Raw genomic sequence first — 22927 nt, forward strand, 5'->3', positions numbered from 1 at the left:
TGTATGCTTTTTGTTGTGAAGTGGATGAAGTGGTGGTGAACTGATAATGTCACTGGACTAGTATTCCAAAACTAATGCTCTGGGATTTGGCTTTGAATTTCACCATGGAACCTGTTTGAATTTAAAGTCTATTAATAAACTTGGAATATATAGCAAGTACTGGTGATGGTGACCCTGGCAGCTTTCATTGATTTTTTTTTTTAAAACCCATGTAGTTCACAAATGCTCTTTAGCGAAGTAAATCTGCTATTCTTCTCCAGTCGCAAACTTAATAATGCAGACCCACAGCAATGAGGTTGACTCGTAACTGTCTTCTGAAATAGCCGAGCAAATACTCTGTTTAAGAGCAAATGGAGATAGGCAATAAATGTAAGTGAAAGAATAAAAAGAGAAAAAGAGAGATCACCTGAAATTCTGTTAACACAAACACTGTGCAAATGTGTGGACTTTTACAAGTTTTAGATTTGACTAAAATCCACACTGTACTCTACTTTTGGCATCGTCTGTGCCACTCTCAACATTATTTATTTCAGGTCTTTTTCTTCTGTAACTTTGCCTCTTTAGCCTAGTCCATTGCCCATACTCTGCAAATCTTTGTGCATTATCGGATTTTTACCCTAAGCTTCATGCTTGCTCTCAATTTGCTAGCTTCAAGAGATGTGCGTTACAAATTAATTCTTAGGGCATGAACATCGAAAGAGAATGTTCAATGTTAATTTTTAAAAGGATTTGAATTCTTGCTATAGCTAATAATTAGATTAGATTAGATTCGATTCCTTAGATTAGATTCCTTATAGTGTGGAAACAGGCTCTTCGGCCCAACAAGTCCACACCGACCCTCCGAAGAGTAACCCACCCAGACCCATTTCCCTCTGACTAATGTACCTAACACAATGGGCAATTTAGCATGGCCAATTCACCTGACCTGCACATCTTTGGACTGTGGTAGGAAACCCATGCAGACACAGGGAGAATGTGCAAACTCCACACAGACAGTCGCCCAAGGCTGGAATCGAACCTGGGATCCTGGTGCTGTGAGGCAGCAGTGCTAACCACTGAGCCACTGTGCCACCCCATGAAAAGAAAAGTTTAAGAATTATTGTAAAATAGGTTTTTTATTGATTTAATAATTACCTTTCATATCAGTTATTATAAATTTTGACTGCTTATATAGAATTGCAAAAATTGCCCTATTTTGTTCTGTATTCACTGGCAATCTTTGGTGTGACCTTTGGTATGAAACTACACTGGTGTTGACCAATTGTTGCATGAACATATATATACTTATACTAGATTTTGAAACCAGATTTCATAGGATATCTTTTTGTCATATATCAAAGATCATGCAATAGTTTAATCAGCTTCAAACTTTATATTTAATAAAGTTTGTGAATTTTTTTAAGCTGTAACTTTTTTTTGTCTGCGCTGAGATTGGATAGAATTAATTTTTGTAATGCTGGAAAGTACTGAAATACTGGAGAAAGATTTGGATTATAATAATGTCAGATGCTAACTATGCAGTTTAAAAAGTTTGTATTGTACATTATACTAATGTTTTCATTAACATTGATTTTAAAATTGTAGATAATTTATACAGCTATAAATTTGCTTAGTGTTTCCTTGTTCTTCCAAGGTTGGAGATTAAGAAAACGGCACTTTTTGATAAAAAGTAAGGATCGACCCAAAGAGCGGCAAGTATTAAGTTGGGTAAGTTTGATTTAAATGGCTAAAATCCTGAACTCGAATTTATAAATTTCACTCACTGTAACCTTTGGAGTCTTGAACATAATGGTCAAATCATGGAGTTTGAACTGAACTCCCTTGGGGGATTCATTAGCAAAATGCCTCTGTGTGAAATGACAACTATGTAGTTGTAGTTCCACATATGCTGGTATGATAGTTCCATGATGCTGCGATCTGTTGCTATAAATTCTATGTCTTATGATTCTGCTCCACACCCATCTGAAGAAGAAGCAGCGCTTTGAAAGCTAGTGCTTCCAAATAAACCTGTTGGACTATAACCTGATGTTGTAGATTGATACCGTCTGGCCTTTTCACTTTTACTTCACTTGCAAATTCTCCCTGAATTAAATACCAAATATACAGGACCTACAATGGAAATAATTGTACTGGCTGAGCTTAGCTTTCTGTTGTCAGGTTAAGCATTGGTGTATAATATTATAAAGCTTCTCAGACATTTCACTGTTATTGGCAATCTTTGGTTGTCTTCAAAATTTCCTAAGCAATGATGGAGATTCATTTGGGAAAGTTGAACTGCAGTGTGACAACTTAGCGTTGTCAGTTTCTATTGTAAATCTGTGCATGAGAGTTTATAATGCAAAAGTTAACAGTTGCGGCGTATCCTTACATATGATTTTCTGGTTTAGAATATTAAACTTGAAATACTTATTCTGCTCAATGGATTGATTTTTTTGTAGTAATTTTCACTTTAATGTAGTTTATCCATGTTCGAACTTACAACATTTATAACTGGGGGCGAGGATGAAGAAGTGGTAGTAGGGGAAAGTATAGTGATGGGAATAACCCACTTTACTGCAACAAACAGCCTGATTCCAGACAGCTGTATTGCGTGCTTGGTGCCAAGGTTTGGAATATCTGCTTGCAGCTAGAGAGGAATTTGAACTGGGAGGTGGAGAATCTTGTCATTGTGGTCTAAGTCAATGGCACTGATAGGCAGGATAAAGATGAAGGTATTGTAGTCAAGCCTGGTGAGCAAGACCCTCACAAGTTGCAATCTCTGCATTATTAGCTGAGCCATGTGCAAATTGACATCGGGCAAAGCACATTGGAGAGGTGCATGCATGGTTAGAGCGCATAAATCTTGAGAGTCAAACAATAAATAAGATTAAAATTTAGGAAAAGGCTATATATCTGAATGCACGGAACATTCAAAACAAAACAGCCAAAGTGACAGTGCAAATAGATCTGAAATGATAGCTACTCCAGAGAAATGGCTTCAGGATAACATGATTTGGGACCTGAACCCTGAAGGTTGCAGGAAATTTAGAAATGACAGGAATCTAGAAAAATGTGGAGCGTGGCTCTTTTAGTGAATGATGATATTGGCAAAATTGAGAGGGATGATTTAGTCCAAGTAAGCTAGATCTCAAAACTGTGGGTAGAAGTGAGAAATTATAAAGGCAAGAAGTCATTTTTGCGGGTGGCCTCTCCTAACAATAAGTTCATGGTTGAGTGAAGCATAAAGGAAGAAACACTAAAAGGCATGGCGATGAGCAAAGGTCACCTAGAGGCATTTATACAACATTTTCAAGATAGTTTCTGAATGTTCTGAAGCCAACTTGATGCCAAGACAGATGTCACGTCAAAAGATTGGACAGAATATTTTGAAAAATGCAAAGAATCATCAAAACATTCAGAGAAAAATTGAAGTACAAGAGAAAGCCAGGCAAAAATATAAAATAACTAGTAAGGTAAGTATTTGAAGAAGAAACAAATTAACAAAGTGAATTTTGGTCCTATTGAAAGTGAAACTGGACAGAGATGAATTGAACTGGTATTTAGCATCAATCTTCACATAATAAAAGCAGCGTTGCAAAATCAGTGATAAATCAGAACATGGGAGAGAGAGAGAGGAACTCAGCAAATCTCAATTTCCAGAGAAGCGCTACTGAGTAAATTCTTGGAAGTGCAGTTTGATAGGTGACCTTGTCTTGATGGAATTCATCATGGGCAGCAAAACAAAGAGCTATGGATGCTTACGGTCTGAACAAAAATTACCAAGAATCTCAGCACATCTGGAAGAATCTGTGGGGAGAAAGCAGAGTTCACTGTTCAAATCTGATGAAGAGTCTCAGACCTACTGAGTTTCTCCGCCATTTCTGTTTTTGTTTAATCCTAGAGCAGTGGTTATCAACCCTATCAGTATCAAGGCACACTCATTCCACGGTACATCTATTTTTTTCCATTACGTATTTGTGACATTGAAAGTCTATACATGCATGGCTCTGGAGGTTTGTGAATGCTCAGTTGACAGGAGCATTTGGTGTCAGGTGATGCTGCCTTCAGTAATAGACACTAAGACTCCAGAGGAAAGCAGATGCATGGACACTGAGGTAAACAGTGCAGTTTTCTGAACATTTTGAGGCATATTTCTCACATTGTTGTTGAAAACCACTGTCCTGAGGTTTTTTAACAAGTGACTAGTGAGATAGATGATGCATTGGTTTTAATTTTTTAAAGACCTATGAGTTAAAGTTTGGGGAGGTGACGGCCTAATGCTGTTGTCGCTGGACTATTTAATCAGAGACTCAGGTAATGTTCTGGGACCTGAATTCGAATTCCACCACAGCAGATTGTAGAATTTGAATTTTTAAAAGTCTGGAATTAAGAGTCTGATCAGGAATCCATTGTTGATTGTCAGAAAAACCCATTCACTAATGTCCTTCATGGAGGGAAACTGCCATCCTTATCTGGTTTGGCCTACATGTGACTCCAGACCCAGAGGAATGTGGTTGATTCTTATTTGCCCTGGGCAATTAGGAATGGGCAATAAATGCTGATCTAGTCAGCAACACTCATCCTGTAAATGAATAGAGGGGGAAAAAACTCCCTCTTCATTAGATTGCCAGATAGCAAATGTAATTATTCAAAAAGGAAAATCAGAAACTACAGGCTAGTTAGCTTAATGTCTGTTTCATGGAAAACGTTGGAAGCTATTATTACAGCAGTTACAGCAGGGCACTTGGATGTGTTGAAGGTAATCAGGTAGAGTTAACATGATTTTATGAAAGATTTTGTGAAAGAGAACTCTTTTGACCAAACTATTGGTGTTTTTTGAGGGGAACTGGTGATGTTGTGTACTTAGATTTCCAAAAGATATTTGCTAACCTGCTATATCAAATTGCAGAAAATAAAAAGTAATGTTATAGGTGTGTACCATATGGCATGGACAAAAGATTGGCTGACTAACAGGGAACAAAGGAGGCACAAATGGGTCTTTTTCAGGTTGGGAAGATGTTAGGAGTGGTGTGTCACAGGAATTGCTGCTCAACTCGTTACAACTTATATAAATGACTTGGATGAGAGGATGGAATGCCAAACTTGCTGATGACCCAAAGATAAGTAGAAAAGTAAGTTGTGAAGAGGATGTAAGGACGCTACAAAAAGATATAGTTGTGTTAAGTGAGTGGGCAAAGCTTTGGAAAATGAAGTTTAAATGTGTGAAATGTGAAATCGTCCATTATAGTAGAAAGAATTGTAAAATCATTATACAAATGGTAAGAGATTGCAAAGATCCGAGATGCAGAAGGGTTTTAGTGTCCTCCTGAATTAGTTGCAAAAGGTTAGTATGCAAGCATAACAAGTAATTAAAAAAAGCTAATGGTAGATTATAGTTTATTACAAAGGAATTGAATACAAAAGTAGAGCGGTTATCTTTTAGTTATACAGGGCATGGGTGAGACCACAGCTGGATTACTGTTCAAACTATTCATCACCTAATTTAACATTGGATGAAAATGCATTGCAGGCAGTTTTGAGAAGGCTTACCAGACTAATATCTGGAATGAGAGGGTTGTCTTGCGGGTACAGCTTGGACAGACTTGCTTTCGCTGGAGTTTAGAAGAGTAAGAAATGGCTTGATATAATCTAGGATCCTGGGGGGGCACGGTGCTCAGTGGTTAGCAGTGCTGCCTCACAGCACCAGGGTCCCAGGTTTGATGCCAGCCTTGGGCGACTGTCTGTGTGGAGTTTGCACATTCTCCCCGTGTCTGCGTGGGTTTCCTCCAAGTGCTCGGGTTTCCTCCCACACTTCAAAGATGTGCAGGTCAGGTGAATTGGCCATAGTGTTAGGTACATTAGTCAGAGGGAAATGGGCCTGGGTGGGTTACTCTTTGGAGGGTCGGTGTGGACTTGTTGGACCGAAGGGCCTGTTCCACACTGTAGGGAACCTAATCTAATCGAATCTGAGGACCCTTAACAGGGTAGACATGGAGAGAGGGTGTTACCTCCTTCAAGAGAATCTAGAATGAGGGCTTTGGTGTTGCCCATTTAAAGCAGATGAGATGAATGTTTTTTGGAGGCAGGAGACTTTGGAAATCTGTTAGTGAAAAGGGTGGAAGCAAAGTCCTTGACTAATTTTATGGCAGAGGTAGATACCTTTCTTGTGATAGGTCATTAGATTGTCAGGAATGCAGAATTGAGTATACAATCAAATCAGCCATGGTGGATCATGCTCGAAGGGCTGAAGGCCCACTCCTCTGAATTCACATGTTTGTACCAGTATGTCGTTTGTATATCTTCACCTTTTTTATTTGTTTTGTGATCTGTTTGTAGGCTGACTTTGGTCCAGATATGTTTCTGTCTGATAAAGATCTTCAATCAACAATGAAACTTTTACCTTCTTGGTCTGTAAGTAATCAATCAGTCATGGCAAAGGATAGGAGCAGACGATGTGCCAAAGTATTCAATTGAGGGCGGGGGAATTACAATGCTATTAGGCAGGAACTGTGAAGAATAAATTGGGAGCAGATATTCTCAGGAAATGCATGACAGAAGTGTGGAGGTTGTTTAGGGAGCACTTGCTGCAAGTGGTGGAATTGTTTGTCCCACTGAGGCAAGGAAAGGATGGTAGGGCGAAGGAACCTTGGATGACAAGAGATGTGGAACATCTAGTCAAGAGTAAGAAGGAAGCTTACTTAAGGTTGAGAAAGCAAAAATCAGACCGGTTTCTAGAGGGTTACAAGGTAGTCAGGAAACAACTGAATAATGGACTTAGGAGAGCTAGAGGGGGCATGAAAAAGCCTTGGTGGGTAGAATTAAGGAAAACCCCGAGGTGTTCTACACTTACGTGAGGAACAAGAGGATGGCCAGAATGAGGGTAGGGTCAATTAGGGATAGTGGAGGGAATTTGTGCCTGGAGTCCGAGGAGGTATCGTACTTTGCTTCAGTATTCACTAGTGAGAGGGACCTTGTCGTTTGTGAGGACAGCATGAAACAGGCTGATACGATTGAACAGATTGATGTTTAGAAGGAGGATGTGCTGAAAATTTTGAAAAACATGAGGATAGATAAGTCCACTGGGCAGATGGGTTATACCAAAGGTTACTACAGGAAGAGAGGAAAGAGATTGCTGCACCTTTGGTATTGATCTTTGCAACCTCACTGTCCACTGGAGTAGTACCGGATGATTAGAGGGTGGCAAATGTTATTCTCTTGTTCAAGAAAGGGAATAGGGATAACTCTGAGAATTACAGGCCAGTCAGTCTTAGTGGTGGGCAAATTATTGGAGAGGATTCTGAGAGACAGGATTTATGATTATTTTGGAAAAGAATAGCTTGATGAGAGATAGTCAGTATGGCTTTGTGAGGGGCAGGTCATGCCTCACAAACCTTATTGAATTCTTTGAGTGTGTGACAAAACACATTGAAAGTCGAGCAGTGGATGGAGTGTAAATGGATTTTAGCAAGGTGTTTGATAAGGTTCCCCATGTTAGGCTCATTCAGAAAGTGAGGAGGCATGGGATACAGGGAAATTTGGCTGTCTGGATATAGAATTGACTGGTCCATAGAAGTCAAAGGGTAGTAGTAGATGGAAAGCATTTAGCCTGGACCTTGGTGACCAGTGATGTTCTGCAGGGATCTGTTCTGGGACCTATGCTCTCTTTGTGATTTTTTTTTTCAAAGGAAGTGGAAGGTTGGGTTAGCAAGTCTGTCGATAACACAAAGGTTGGTGGAGTTGTAGGTAGTGTGGAGGGCTATTGTAGGTTGCAATGGGTCATTGACCGGATACAGAGCTGTGCCAAGGAGTGTCAGTGGAGTTCAACCTAGAAAAGTGTGAAATTATTCACTTTGGAAGGTAAAATTTGAATGCAGAATACAGGGTTAAAGACAGGAATCCTGGCAGTGTGGAGCAACAGAGGGATCTTGGGGTCCATGTTCATAGATCCCTCAGAGTTGCCACCTAAGTTGATAGGGTTTAAGAAGGCGTATAGTGTGTTGGCCTTCGTTAGCAGGGGAATTGAGTCTAAGAGCTGCGAGGTTATGCTGTAGCTCTATAAAGCCTTGGTTAGACCACACTTGGAATATTGTTCAGTTCTGGTTGCCACATTATAGAATGGATGTGGAAGCTTTAGAGAGGGTGCAGAGGATATTTACTAAGATGATTGCAGGACTGGGGGGCATGTCTTGAAGGGTTGAGGGAACTAGGGCTTTGCTCATTGGAGCAAAGAAAGATGAGAGGTCACTTGATAAAGGTGTACAAGATGATGATGAGAGACATAGATAGAGTGAATAGCCAGAGACTTTTTTCCCAGGGCAGAAATAGCTGTCACAAAGGGGCATAATTTTAAGGTGATTTGGAGAAAGGTTTAGAGGAGATGTCAGAGGTAGGTTCTCTCACAGAGTGGTGGGTGCGTGGAATGCACTACCAGCGGTGGTGGTAGAGTCAGATACATTAGGGACATTTCAGTGACTCTTGGATAGGCACATTGGAGATAGTAAAATGAAGGGTTATGTAGGTTAGTTTGACCTTAGAGTAGGATAAAAGCTCAGCACAACATCGAGGGCCAGAGGGCCTGTACTGTGCTGCTCTATGTTCTAATCAGAATGAACTCAATGTGAAACAAATGCTGCAAATTTTTGATGTATACTGGACATTTGCATTTACTTTGTCATAGTATAACTATGGCAGTACTTCTGATGAAATCCGTTTCCAGATCTGTGAGAATAATGTTTACAAAGCACTGAGTTTCAGGAGTAACAACATTCAATTCTACCCTGCAGTGGTTTTGGGGGGGGGGCATTTTCATAGTCAATAGGAACATAAACTCAGGACAGTGGGATGATTGACAACAACAGGAACAGTTGCTGAGATAGTCCATGACACAACAGCTCTTGCAAGGGAGTTTCAAGGCCAACCTATAACAGTGAAGTTTAGGAAGAGGTTATGACCTACCATATCATTAATGCCTGGAACGAGTCGCTGAGAAATCCGTGGGATCTGTCTTTGATTGTATTTGCGATTTGATGCATGCTATAGGGTGTTTAATCACAGTATATTACTCATGTTTACCAGATGTTACTACTGGGTGTTAGAACTAAGATGAATTGTAGATAAGATAAAATATTGTAGATTGTTTTGCTATTCTGAACCCAGAACTATGATGTGGAGTGCTGGTGTTGAAAGGGGTTGACAAAGTTAAAAATCACTTAACAACAACAACAACAACAACAACAACAACAACACCAGGTTTTCATCCAGTGGGTTTAATCGAAAGTACAAACTTTTGGCCTCAACTAGGACCTTGAGTTCATTCACACTACAGGTGACTCCACTGTACTATGCACCCTTTCTCACACACATATGCATGCATTCACGCAGATCCACACACTCACTCAGGCCATCTCTCGTACACAAGCCCTATCTCATATGCTCACACATACACCCCCTACACTAACACCCACCCAGACACCCTTTCACAGACTTATACCCCATTACACTCTCTCATAGACACACTCTCTCACAGTCACTCACACCCCACATGCACACACTCACTCGGTCTCCCCTACATGCACATAAGTTTATGGGGTGAAATTTCCTGCAGAACTACATTTTATTTTGCTCAAAAACTGCATAAACCAATGTAAGATTCTGTAAGTCCCACTTTAGAAATAGAATCAGTCTGACCTAACATTGGGACACAGACTTTAACTTCACACCTTCAGTGTATTATCTGAGTTGAGATGGCTCCTGTTGTTACAAGCTATCTTGAGAATGTAGCTTTTAAAAAAAAAAGTTATGGGATTTACATATGAAGGAGCCAAAACCAAAATGATCATTCTAAAGGATGAAAGACTCCAGCTAAATTTGTTTAATATTACATTCCATGATGCTGCAATCCTATTGCTATAAAGTCTGTGTCTTATGATTCTGCTCCACAACCACCTGAGGAAGAAAAGCTTCGAAAGCTCGAACTTCCAAATAAACCTGGTGGACTATAAACCTGATGTGTGATTTTAAACTTTTGGAATACTGCTCCTTTGTCAGGTGGTTGTGGCGCTAGTGAGCTAGTAGGGCAGGATCATAGGACACAGAATTTATAGTAAAAGATCAAAATCTTATATAACTGATGCGATATATTGAACAAAGCTACATTGCTGCTAAGTCTTTAATCACTTAGAATGGGGATGCAGGTTTCGATTGATTAATATGTAAATCCCAGAACTTCTTTCAAGTAGCAGTCTGGAGATAACCTAAGGTTTTATCAGTATATTTTTAAAAAGTGACATCTCAGCTCCGATAATGCATAAAGATGTGAGATTAGAGTCTGTCTGTATCCCAGCTAGGATTGTTGTTTGTTCAAAATGGTGGAATCTTGCAGTTTTGTTTGTTTAGTTTTTAAAAAAACACAAAGGTTACTGATCTCTCATCAGAATGTGACATTATTTGCTCATCATATCTGTGCTCACAACATAAAGCTGCTGATCTAGTCATGTTCCTAACATACTAAATTAAAAAAAAGTTAGAATAAAACAAATATGCATGTCTTCAATTACACAGCAATTTGTTTACTCTGTTCAGTGGTGAAATGTTCAAACTTGTGACATCAAAGTGAATGTCCTTTCTCATTTGACATCCATGCATATGTGCTTCCCACGTTGCTGAATCAGAGGTTGAAACTCTGGACTCGCACCCCCGTCTCAAACAGAACACTGGTGTCTCCTGTCTTCTGTAGGGTTTCTGGTTTGCAATCAGTAATTTGCTGATTTTTTTTAGGTGGTTCGAATCACCCCCAGATCCATGGTTCTGACAATGGACTTATTTAGGGAACGTGAAATGAGGAAGGCAGTAGACAGGTGTTTCATAGCAAAAGAATCTGTGTTTATTTAAGTACAAAAGGTAAGTATAATACAAGAAATAAAAAAAGGCAAATGCCTTTTTGACGCAATTATACAGAGGACAGTAATTAAATACAGTATCAAATTAAACACAGGTTAAAACACTAGTCAAAGCTAAACAGTTTTAATCACAGACATTTTCTTCGGGCCCCTTACTGTTAGGGTCCCTGTACTATCAGGTGAAAGTGACGACTGCAGATTAGAATTGAGAGTGTGGTGCTGGAAAAGCGCAGCAGGTCAGGCAGCATCTGAGGAGCAGGCGAATTGACGTTTCGGGCATGAGCCCTTCATCAAAGTTTGGGTTGGATATCTGGTCTATGTGGTTCAGCACTTTGTGACCCTTAAGCCACTGGTCATTATACGTTTTTATGAATTCAAATCTGTTAGTAAACTTTCAGCATGAGCTGGCTTCTGTTCTGAAAAAGATATGTTTTATTTTAACCTCTAGCATCCATATATCTACCCTGTAACCTTTGCCACAGCGAGTGACTCATCAGCACTTGTAATCCGAATGTATAATGAGAAAGGAACGCTAAGAGATTATATCTGCAAGGTATGCCGCATTAAACAGCATATTACTGTTTTATAGTTTCAATGATCTTTCCTGGCAGTATTTCTAAACATGATTTGAATTTTGACTTTCACATACCAACAAAGAATAAGGGTATCAACTTTACAGCATACTGGCACAGTTTTGTTTCTCTAGAAAATTCTAATCAAGTTAAATTTTAAATTGCACTTCGAGCAAGGCTAATCAGTAACTGACCTGCTGTGGACCTGGAACTTTCATTCCAGAACTTTTATGGAATTGAAAATACAGTCCACTTACTCTCTGGAGAGCCATCTTCAGGTTGTACTGGTAGGTTGTTCAGGACATCTTTGAAAATAAGAAATGGTTGCTGAAAATTTAGTGTAAAAAGAATTATGTAAGTAAGTAGCTGTTCAAAGTTGAGGGCATATTGTTGAGCTTTTTGATTAACATTTCCATATCGTAGTTGATTTGGATTCTATTTTGAGCAGTTCTATGTCTGCTGGCAAAAGTGTGAAGTGGAGATTCAGTCAAATTAGTAAAAGTCCTGCAGTTTTCTAAATGTTAATGGTTGATTTATAGCAGATGGTTATTTCCATATTGTTCAAATAATATAATTGAATGTTCTGAAGCAAGTACATTATACAATCTTGTAAACGGCTGAATAAATGTATTTTTATTTATTTACTGAGGTGCAAATATCTATAGGATTTTAAATATGTGTGAATATGAAATATAGTTTTGTATCTTACATCCTGCTAGGGTTACAAAGAATATCAACTGTTTGACTGTTCATGGCAGATCAGTCGGTCAGTTGCTGTCTTGTTACGAATAGTGCCAGTCGCAAATCAGTAATACATCAGTTATTTGGTTCACTTACAGAATATTCCAAAATATGATATTTAAGCACCAACACCAAGAAACCAATTTTGCTAAAAGTAGTTGTTTATTTTGCATAAAGGCTAAGCCAAAAGATCCTTTTATGAAGAAATACTGCAACCCTAAGAAAATCCAGGGGCTTGATCTTCAACAAATAAAAACCTTTGGGAGACAAATACTTGAGGTAAATTGACTTTGCTGTTACCCTCTCTATCAAATTGTTGTTTAGTAACTCTATTTAATATTCATTTAAAGAGAATTCTTCTTGACTTTTGTGACTTTTCTTGTTTGATTTAAGTGATTAATTTGATTTAAATTTCAGGTGTTGAAGTTTCTTCACGAAAAAAGAATTCCATATGGACATCTTCATCCTTCGAATGTGATGCTTGATGGAGATACGTGTAAATTACTGGATTTAGAAAACTCATTACTAGGATTGCCCAGCTTCTATAGAGCTTACTATACACAATCCAGAAAAATCAATGTAAATAATGTTTCTTTCATTTAAGGCTGTTATCTTTCACTTGCTTTCATGTCATACTGTTGGTTTATATCCTAATTACTTCCCTTGCAGTTGAAATGATATGATGGTATGCATAGTACTGCTTACATTATCTAAAGGAGACAACTTATACGAAGCAATTAGCTTAGTAAGATAAAATATCTGAAGATAAAATCCTTTATCTAGCATCATTTGATTCAGTCATGGCAGATGAAATTGAATCCAGTTAAGACTGGAATTAAAGGTTTTTTTTAAACACTGTTGTCTATGAAACAGTTACTATTTTGCGAAATAGAAATTGGACTAAATTTAAAATTGTTCATAATAGGTTAAATCTAAAAATACTGATTTGTTCCTTGTACGAAAAAGACTGGATCCTTTTGTTTTGTTTTACAAACCAATTTGCAAACCAACTCTCACTAACTAAGGCTAGTTAACTGAGGCTGATTAGGATAGATTCTGTTCCCTCCAGATAATATTGGGTAAAATTCAACTGTTATCCACCATGAAAACCTGGTGTGGTGTAATAGCTGGTTGATTCGTTACCACCCTTTCTGCGTTTTTATCAAGGCGGAATTTTGCACTCCATGATGCGTCACATTGAATATCAGTTGCAAATTATTATAGTTGTTTTACTGTTTAGTTTGAAGAAGAGCATTGGTGGGTAGGGTCTTGAGAAGGGAAGAGGGATGGAGTAGCTTTCCTACAAGTTAAGGACAAAGTGGAAATAGGGCTGAGTCAAGTGTGATATCTCTTTCTTATTACATCACAAAGTTATGTAGATTTGGTGACTGGGCAAAGATATGGCAAAAGGAGTATAATGTGAGAAAGTGTGAAATTATTCATTTTGGTAGGCAGAAGAGAAAAAGCATATGATCTAAATGGTGAGAGATTGCAGAGGAATCTAGGGATCCTAGTACATAAATCGCAAAAGATTAGTATGCAGATACAGGAAGTAATTAAGAAAGCTAATAGAATGCTTTAGTTTACCACTGGAATTGAATACCAAAGTGGAAAAGTTTTTGTTTGGTTAGATAAGGCATTGTCCGATGTCTGGAGTACTATGTATAATATTGGTCTCCTTATTTAAGGAAGGCTGCGCGCGTATTAGAAGCAGTTCAGAAAAGTTTTGAGAGTAAAATGTTGAATGGATGGGCTGTCTTATAAGAAAATGTTGGACAGGCTCGGCTTGTATCTGTTTGGGTTTAGAATAAGAAGAAACTTTATTGAAGCATAAGATCCTGAGAAATTTTGACAGGATGGATGTGGAGAGGATGTTTTCTCTTGTGGAAGAATGTAGAGCAAAAGGTCACTGTTTAAAGTCAGTGGTTCCTCATTTAAGACAGTTGAAAATTTTATTTCTGTGAGGGTCGAGTCTTTGGAACACTCTTCCTCCAAAAGGTGGGGGAAACAGAGTCTTTGAATTTAATTAAGCCAGAAGTGGATAGATTCTTAAAAAACAAGGGGTGGAAGGCTAGTGGGAGTAAGCAGGCGTGTGAAGAACATCAGATCAACTGTGAGCCTTGTTACAACATGGGGACACACTGCCGAAACAAATCAGCCCTTCTACTCTGCACTTGTAGTACAGTAAAATTAAAACCATTGAAGACACCCAATATTTATTTCAAGCACAGTAATCTAATGTCCATATTTTAAATGTAAAACATTTGTTTTCAACCCCCAGTTACACAAAAGAGGGGCAAACACACACAGGTATGGGCTAAATTAAAGAAAATAACGTAACTGGCCAGCTTACCTAAATGGTTTTCATGTTATGTTGTTTTGCAGTCATAGATGTGGACTCCTTTTTGCTTTTCTGGAGATGCTGATCAGGGTCACCTCAGTTTACTCAGTCACAGACACTTCTAACTCAGCTTTCTACTGTTTGTGCTTCCAGAGGCTGGTGAGGGAGGTTAGATGTGGAGGTTTCAAATCTTCATACTGTGTCATCAGCCAAACCCTTCTCCCAGATAAAACCGTTGAAAAGAACAACTCCAACTCTGGTATCACCCTAACAGATTCACCTTCTTTTCCTGAAACCCCAATTACCATTCAACATCTGCCATCTGTTTGAATGTAGGGTCTCGTTCAGACTTGCTGGAATCAAATCCAATTACTAGCCAACTTTTGCTTTCAATTTAAACACAATGCTCTTCCTAGGCTTGCTGTATCTGTAGGAACACTTTTAATCCAGCATCAGCATCCAATTAATCATCAGGCCTGGCCTCTCAACAAACAAAAACTTGTTTGCTCCTTTTACTGTAAGTTTTCCTAAAGTCCACAAATCATCTTCAGGTCACAATCCCAGTTCACAGTTCCAAAGCAAAATTGATAAAAGAATAAAAACAACAAAATGTCAGCGAGGATTCTAACGGCTTATTGAATGGTAGCGCAGCAGCTTACTCCTGCTCCTAATTCATTCATTTGTGTGTCTTTGGTTAAGATCGCTTTGAAAGTTTAATTAAAAAAAGACTGAATTTTAACATCAAAATATTTGATCTCTTTTAGCACTTCTAATATTTGTTCTGTATATTTGTGTACTGTCAGACAACAGAAGCCATTGATGTTTATTCCTTTGGCCATTTGCTGTATGAAATTACATATGGAAGGCCGCCAGATTCTGTGCCAGTGGACAGCTTTCCATCTGTTCCCTCAACAGATATAGGTTAGAATTTTTAAAAGTCTTGTCTTTATTGATTGTTGCTGGTATGTATTAGTTGATGTAAGGCAAGTTGATACTAAGGTACAATTCTGATTCTTTGAGTTCTATTATGCAGTGAATTTTTATAACTTTCAAACATTCCAATTGTTATTTCCACTCCCCAATCACTAGCTGATGTGTTTCTATCTATACGATGCACTGCAGTAATTTGCTAGGGCTACTTTTGTAATGTATCTCAGTCCTATAACCTCCATCATTTATAAGAAGGGTAGCAGACACCTGAGAGAATCTCCTCTCTGGATCATACATCATTCTGACTTGAATATGTGTTGCTAGGTATTACACTGTTGAGTAAACTTTGTTGTTGTGTAGAATGCCAGATTTTTGCATATGTGGAATCTTGTGTTTTGTTTTTGAATGGGTACGGCACCTTGGACCTTTCCTCTAAATATTGCTCACTTGGTGTAATCTGTGAACACAACTGAAAAAGATACAGCTTTGGAATAGTTCATATTTGTGTTCAGGCATAGTATATTGATTTTGCAATATTTAAAATTTTTAAAGCAGTTTTTTTTGGCAAGTTGCCTTAACTAGCACATATTTTGGATTTACTTTGGAGTAGGCAGCCGTTCTGAACTCCAAGTGTCTTAACTTCTGAATTTGTAGTTGGAGTTAGCTACAGATTTTAACAGCAGACTTTAAATGCTCTAACAATTTCAGAGAAATCATTATGACCGTGAAGTTTGGGGTTTTCAAAGATAATTAAATCAAATTTTCCTTCTCCCCTTTTTTTGTACATACAGTTCCTTTCCTAAAGGATGTGACTTATTCAGGGATATAATTCATGTATGTATCCCTGTACAGTGAATGTCAGTAAGCTATGTAACTGTTATCAGAGGGTTAGATAGAGTGGACAGTGAGAGCCTTTTTCCTCGGTTGGTGATGGCTAGCACGAGGGGACATAGCTTTAAATTGAGGAGTGATAGACATAGGACAGATGTCAGAGGTAGTTTCTTTACTTAGAGTAGTAGGTGTGTGGAACAACCTGCCTGCGACAGTAATAGACTCGCCAACTTTACGGACATTTAAATGGTGATTGGATAGGCATATGGATGAGAATAGAATAATGTAGGTTAGATGGGCTTCTGATTTGGTTTCACAGGTCGGTGCAACATTGAGGGCCAAAGGGCCTGTACTGCGCTGTTATTTTCTATTAAGATCCTGTTTTTATCTTTTATTCACACATTCATGGCTGGAAAATCCTTAGATGATGGTCACAGGAAAGCACTGAGCCTGGTAAAACTGATTATATCAGCCTTGCTACTACTCCAGTTGAGGTAGTTAATATAACTCTGCTCATGTTTTTTGATTTTTAAGTCCAAGGATGATACAATAAATTTATTCACTGAACAATTGTTCAAGTGGGATTTAATGTCAGTGTTTATAATCTAATGAGATTGTTAGTTTAGTATTGGGTCAATTTGTGCAGGGGCATTATAAGTTAGAGTCTGCTGTTGGAACCACCTTGTGTCAGTTGATGGAACATGGTTTTTGTGAACTCCAGATTAGATTTCTCTTGCTAATTTACCTGCTTATACCCTTTTGAAGAGGATATTCATGTTTATCATATTTGCCTCTCAAAGGTTTTTGGAGCTGAATTAAGAAAACAGCATTTGAAGAGAATGCCAGCGTAACTGTCAGAGCTAAATGGTTTATTTCTGTGCATTGTCTCTGATTCTGTATTATTAGCTCCAAGCTACTGCATTGTCCATTTTTGTTGACTATTTCCTACTTGCTACTGTAGGTGAGGTATTCATTACATGTTATACATTTTTTCCAGTGCATATTTGCTAATCTTCTGTTTTTTTGGTTCATTTGATGAAACAAAATGTGTGCAAGAAGTAGGACGATGCATAAAAATGGAACCTGAGTTTTCTTTTCTTTACAGTGTCTGTGTTGCAGTCTATCCTTTCTGCAGAAGCCTGGAAAACAAACATGCCAACAATTGCCCAGCTGTTGGAGACACCGTAAGTGACAAAGCACTTAGATTAGGTTTCCTGCTTGAGGAAATTTTCATAGCAATACAGCAACCATTTTTATCTTTCAGTACATGATAAAATGAAAGTTATTTGGACAACGATTAATTTTGTTACCTTATTTTGTAGATTTGTGTGTCGAATTGCCTGAATTTGTACCAGCCACATGTAAACCAGTTTGCGAATCTCCGCATAAAATGTGTGGTACTACTCTTGAAGCAAAATTCACACTCTGAAAGTGACTTTGAGGTGTACCATCGAATCCATTATTGCAAAGGAATTTCTGGTCACCACTGCCTTCAGCCAACTGCCTGATCAATGAGTCTCTGGGCATCTGTTTGTGGCTTCCCTTAGACAGACGGGTCAATGGGCTGAGAAGTGGCAGTTGGGGTTTAATTCCGTTAAATGCGAGGTGCTGCATTTTGGGAAAGCAAATCTTAGCAGGACTTATACACTTAATGGTAAGGTGCTAGGGAGTGTTGCTGAACAAAGAGACCTTGGAGTGGAGGTTCATAGCTCCTTGAAAGTGGAGTCGCAGGTAGATAGGATAGTGAAGAAGGCGTTTGGTATGCTTTCCTTTATTGGTCAGAGTATTGAGTACAGGAGTTGGGAGTTCATGTTGCGGCTGTACGGGACATTGGTTAGGCTACTGTTGGAATATTGCGTGCAATTCTGGCCTCCTTCCTATCGGAAAGATGTTGTGAAACTTGAAAGAGTTCAGAAAAGATTTGCAAGGATGTTGTCAGGGTTGGAGGATCTGAGCTACAGGGAGAGGCTGAACAGGCTGAGGCTGTTTTCTCTGGAGCGTCGGAGGCTGAGGGCTGACCTTATAGAGGTTTACAAAATTATGAGGGGCATGGATAGGATAAATAGACAAAGTCTTTTCCCTGGGGTCGTGGAGTCCAGAACTAGAGGGCATAGGTTTAGGGTGAGAGGGGAAAGATATAAAAGAGACCTAAAGGGCAACCTTTGCACGCAGAGGGTGGGACGTGTATGGAATGAGCTGCCAGAGGATGTGGTGGAGGCTGGTACAATTGCATAGGAAGGGTTTGGAGGGATACGGAGTGGGTGCTGGCAGGTGGGGCTAGATTGGATTGGGATATCTGGTCGGCATGGGCAAGTTGGACTGAAGTGTCGGTTTCCATGCTGTACCTCTATGACTCTATGTTGAGCCATGTGTCAATGTTGTTATCTGACAGAATTCAAAGGATTGCAATGTAGGACATGAACAAAATGAAGACCTCCACAGAATGAGGATATTAAAGCATGGATCTATCCTGTGTGTTTAAGCATTTTTTTAATGTTGTCCTTGGTCGATATATCGCTTGGATTGACTGCTAGTTGTTTCCACCAATGTTCCCTCTTTTGTTTTTGGAATGCACAAATTGTTTAAGTTTATCTCCCTTTTAAATTTCTTAGCACAACTGGTAACTTGGCGGTTGATTTGTCTTTGGTCTACGCAAGAATTTTTATGTTGTTGTGCTGTTGTCTTGCTTGTGTGTGCATTGCTTCTATGAATAATGCATATGTTTTGTAAATCTCAGGAAGCTTCAGAGCAACACTTGTAATTTCCAGAAAACTAGTTATACTGAACAGTAGGATGCAATTCATTTGAATTGATATTTGGTTTCCTTCAAGGGGAGGTGGTGGCATTATGGTAATGTCACTGAATTAGCAATCCAGAACCCCAGGCAGTGCTCTGTTTCGAATCCCACTAGACGATGAAATTAAAATTCAATTAAAAATCTTGTTCACCTAATAGTCTTTAGGGTGGCATGGTGGCTCAGTGTATCGCACTGCTGCCTTACAATGCCAGGGACCCAGATTCGATTCCACCCTCGGGTGACTGACTGTGTGGAGCATGCATATTCACCCCATGCCTTGAGTGGCTTTCCTCCAGGTGCTTCAGTTTTCTCCTGCAGGTTAGATGGATTGGCCATGCTAAATTGCCCCATAGTGTCAGGGATGTGCAGGTAGGTGGGTTAGCCATGGTAAATGCAGGGTTATAGGGATAAGGTAGTGGGGTGGGTCTGGGTGGAATGCTGTTTGGTGCAGACTTGATGGGTTGAATGGCCTGATTCCACACTATGGTTCTATGATTCTATGATGATTCAAATAATTGTAATGGGAGATAAAAACAACTGGGGCATTTTCTCTACTTAATAATAACCTGTGCTATCTTTTTTTTTGGTTTTTAATAATATTTCTGTGGCAGAAGTGATTTTAAACATTATGAAGGAGTCACTATTGGAATGCTCTGTGCATTGAAATTGGTTACTGTGCTGTGTGTTGAACTTGTGATCTTCCTATTTTAGCAGTGTTTCATAGTCAGTGCACTTCAGCACTGTGTAATCTGTCCTTTATCATCGTTTCAAGGACCTATTGAGTTCTGACATTAATTGAAAATGCACACAAAGCAGTGTGTGTTTGTGGCTAATAATATCAGAGTGGACACAGAGCACCGAAAGTAGTGAAAAAGCGGCTGACTAGGCACTGCTACGAGTGAGAGGTCAGAGAAAAATCGTATTTTACTGAGAGGGTATGATCCCTCTCCTAGAATTAGCTAGTTTTCTAACAGTGGGAAAACATCCTCATGATGAATATAGCTTCCAGATTCTTCAGGTTGTCATGGATATGAGAAGGAAAATCACGTCTTTGTTGTTTACAGATTTGCATAAAGAATTACGATTTCTGTTCAGCACTTGCATAAATAAGCATGAATAAAAATGATCCAGGCCACTCCTGTTTTGCTGTACATACGGTAAAATATAACCATGGAATGCTTCAAATATGAATTTCTGTGGGTACAAATGAAGCAATGACATATGCATTATTTGGGCATTGTCAGAAGGTTATTTCATGTCCTAGATGAATGTTGGAGGTTGCTGTATTGTATGGGCATGTACGTTGTTATTTACAGATAACAGTGATAATGTTGCATCACTGTCCTAACAGAAGCTACGCTGTAATAATGTAGTTGGCATAAGAAACAGCTATATATTTTGCCAACAGAAATCATCTTGCTTCTGGTAAGAGGTAAACACAGGTTTGTCTCAATAGAATTAGAATTAGATTTTATTGTCATGTGTGCTCAAGTACAGAAGTACAGTGAAAAGTGCACAAAGTTGCCATTCCTGGCGTCATCTTCGTTCGAAAGGTACCTAGGTACAAAATCATAAATATAAAGTAGAAAACCATGAAATAAGTTAAAAGTTCAATATTACAGCCCTCCTTAAGTGCATAAAGGATTATATGGGCCTGGATCTGGACTCTTCCACCGCCATGCAAAAACCACGCCAACACCAGGACAAGCCAGTCAGCCAGCTGGAGTCACAACTCTTTGGTGCCACCTTGTCTCTACCAACGAAGTCACCGCCACGAGTCTGAGCTGGGCCAATCTCGGCAGTGCAGCTACTATTGAGGCCACTGGGCACTGGGCCCAAACTCGTCTCTCTGGGGATTCATTCTCGCCTCCCTCCTCCACCACTGCTGCCAGGAACACAAACCCACTCCCTTCTTCACTGTCACCACCAGGAGCGCACATTCCACTTCCTCTGCCACTACTGCCGGGAAGAAATCTTCCATCAGATGCGCTGAAGCTGCCAAACACTCTGCATAAAATAAGAAAGTTGAAGTAAGAAAAAACAAAGAAAGAAGGTGGAAAAAAGTAAACACAGACAGAACAAACTCCAGACAGGAACCCACACATTGTGTTGCTACTGCCTAATATGATGATATTGTGGGATTTTCAGTTGCCATTAACAAAACAATTGGATATTTTTGTAGAAAAATACTTATGCATTTAATGCAAGACTCAAGTGACTCATTGAGAGAAATTCGTGTTGGATTCTGGGGAAACTAGCAGACTGATAAAATTGTTTTGACTCTGATGCTTCATTGGCTAAATGGACCCTGTGGAGTAAGATATCTGCCATCTCTCCATGAGATTTACACACAGCAAACTGACTGAAATAATAGATATACTGATATGGAATGAGCCCTGGCATAGAGTTTGAGGCCCACTGTGACATCCATATCCACTACCAGTGTTTTTAGGTGTTAGGTATCGTCAATGTGGTCTCAAGTTTTTGATCACTGTTTCCCAGACTATTGTTTAGCAGAATGGAAACTTTCAAGTATTCGAGCATGTATCTTGTCTGCGGAAACACAAACATTTTTCAAACTGGTATTTGTTTTTGCTTCATAACTAGAATATTGTAATGTTCTTTTATCACAGAGCTTCTGGATTTTCGACAAGAATTTTGTGATCAATTATTTTAAGGTTCCTATCAATCGACATTTTTTATTAAGTCAGTGGTTCTGAATTAATTTTAGCAGTAGAATCTCTTTTAAGTGAACTTCACTGAACCCGGCCCCATTTCATTAATCATATATAGTTTTCCATATGAAGTGAAGAGTGTTTTAATACGTTTAGGAAGGCAGGTATTTAGACATTTAGTGCTCAACATAGCAATCTCTGTGCTGCTTGTAACCCCTCCATGTGCATTTCCCAATTGATTGGAAACGCTAAGCCACTGTTGTATGTGGTGGCTACAAGGCTCACACCAAGGCTACCTTTACTACCCACATCATCCACTATACAGCTGGATTCTTTGTAAGATTTTTGACAGTATTTTGCAAACTCTTGGAAGATCCCTATGGACCTCCAGACATCCATAAATTCTTGCTGGTGAACCATTCCTCTAAATTGAGCAATCATGACCAAGGTGTTTTAGAAATAAGTATAATGGTGCTTTATGTTTTCAAAGAAATCATTTCAATTTTGTTTTCTTCAAATATTTGTATACTGCAGGTTTGTTTGGTCCTACTTGATAAGGAAGAGTAGCAATCCTTTAATGCAGAACTGTGGATAGAGCTGAGAAATACTAAGGGTAAAAAGACCCTCTTGGGAGTTATCTACAGGCCCCCAAACAGTAGTCTGGATGTCGGACGTAAGTTAAATCAGGAGCTCAAATTGGCCTGTCGCAAGGATGTTACTACACTTGTTATGGGGGAGTGCGACATGCAGGTAGACTGGGAGAATCAGGATGGTATTGGACCTCAAGAAAGAGACTTTGTGGAGTGCCTCAGAGATGGATTCTTAGAACAGCTGGTGCTGGAGCCGACCAGGGAGAAGGCAATTCTGGATCTGGTATTGTGCAATGAACCAGAATTAGTCAGGGACCTCGAAGTGAAGGAGCCATTGGGAAGTAGTGTCCATAATACAATAAGCTCCAATCTGCAATTTGAAAGGGAGAGGGTACAATCGGAAGTGACAATTTTTCAGTTGCATAAAGGGAACTATGGAGCTATGAGGGAGGAGCTGGCCAAAGTTGAATGGTGCAATACCTTAGCAGGGATGACCGTGGAGGAACAATGGCGGATATTTCTATGTATAATGCAGAAGTTGCAGGATCAGTTCATTCCAAAAAGGAAGAAAGA

The 22927-nt window shown here is 39.1% G+C and overlaps 1 protein-coding gene across 5 annotated transcripts in view; it reads left to right on the forward strand.

Annotated features, from left to right (window-relative positions):
• Nucleotides 1-22927, forward strand: part of pxk (PX domain containing serine/threonine kinase) — a 63225-nt gene that overhangs the window by 15534 nt on the left and 24764 nt on the right. For all 5 annotated transcript variants that reach the window (XR_006314317.1, XM_043708187.1, XM_043708185.1 and 2 more), the window contains exons 6-12: nucleotides 1634-1707; nucleotides 6316-6390; nucleotides 11326-11430; nucleotides 12368-12469; nucleotides 12608-12769; nucleotides 15335-15452; nucleotides 17398-17476. Coding sequence is in view for 4 of the 5 variants with exons in the window: in XM_043708187.1 (XP_043564122.1) it covers nucleotides 1634-1707; nucleotides 6316-6390; nucleotides 11326-11430; nucleotides 12368-12469; nucleotides 12608-12769; nucleotides 15335-15452; nucleotides 17398-17476 (715 nt within the window). In the remaining variant the exon portion in view is untranslated. The remainder of the gene's footprint in view (nucleotides 1-1633; nucleotides 1708-6315; nucleotides 6391-11325; nucleotides 11431-12367; nucleotides 12470-12607; nucleotides 12770-15334; nucleotides 15453-17397; nucleotides 17477-22927) is intronic.

The sequence above is a fragment of the Chiloscyllium plagiosum genome, chromosome 18 (genome assembly GCF_004010195.1).
Source record: "Chiloscyllium plagiosum isolate BGI_BamShark_2017 chromosome 18, ASM401019v2, whole genome shotgun sequence".
NCBI lineage: Eukaryota > Metazoa > Chordata > Chondrichthyes > Orectolobiformes > Hemiscylliidae > Chiloscyllium > Chiloscyllium plagiosum.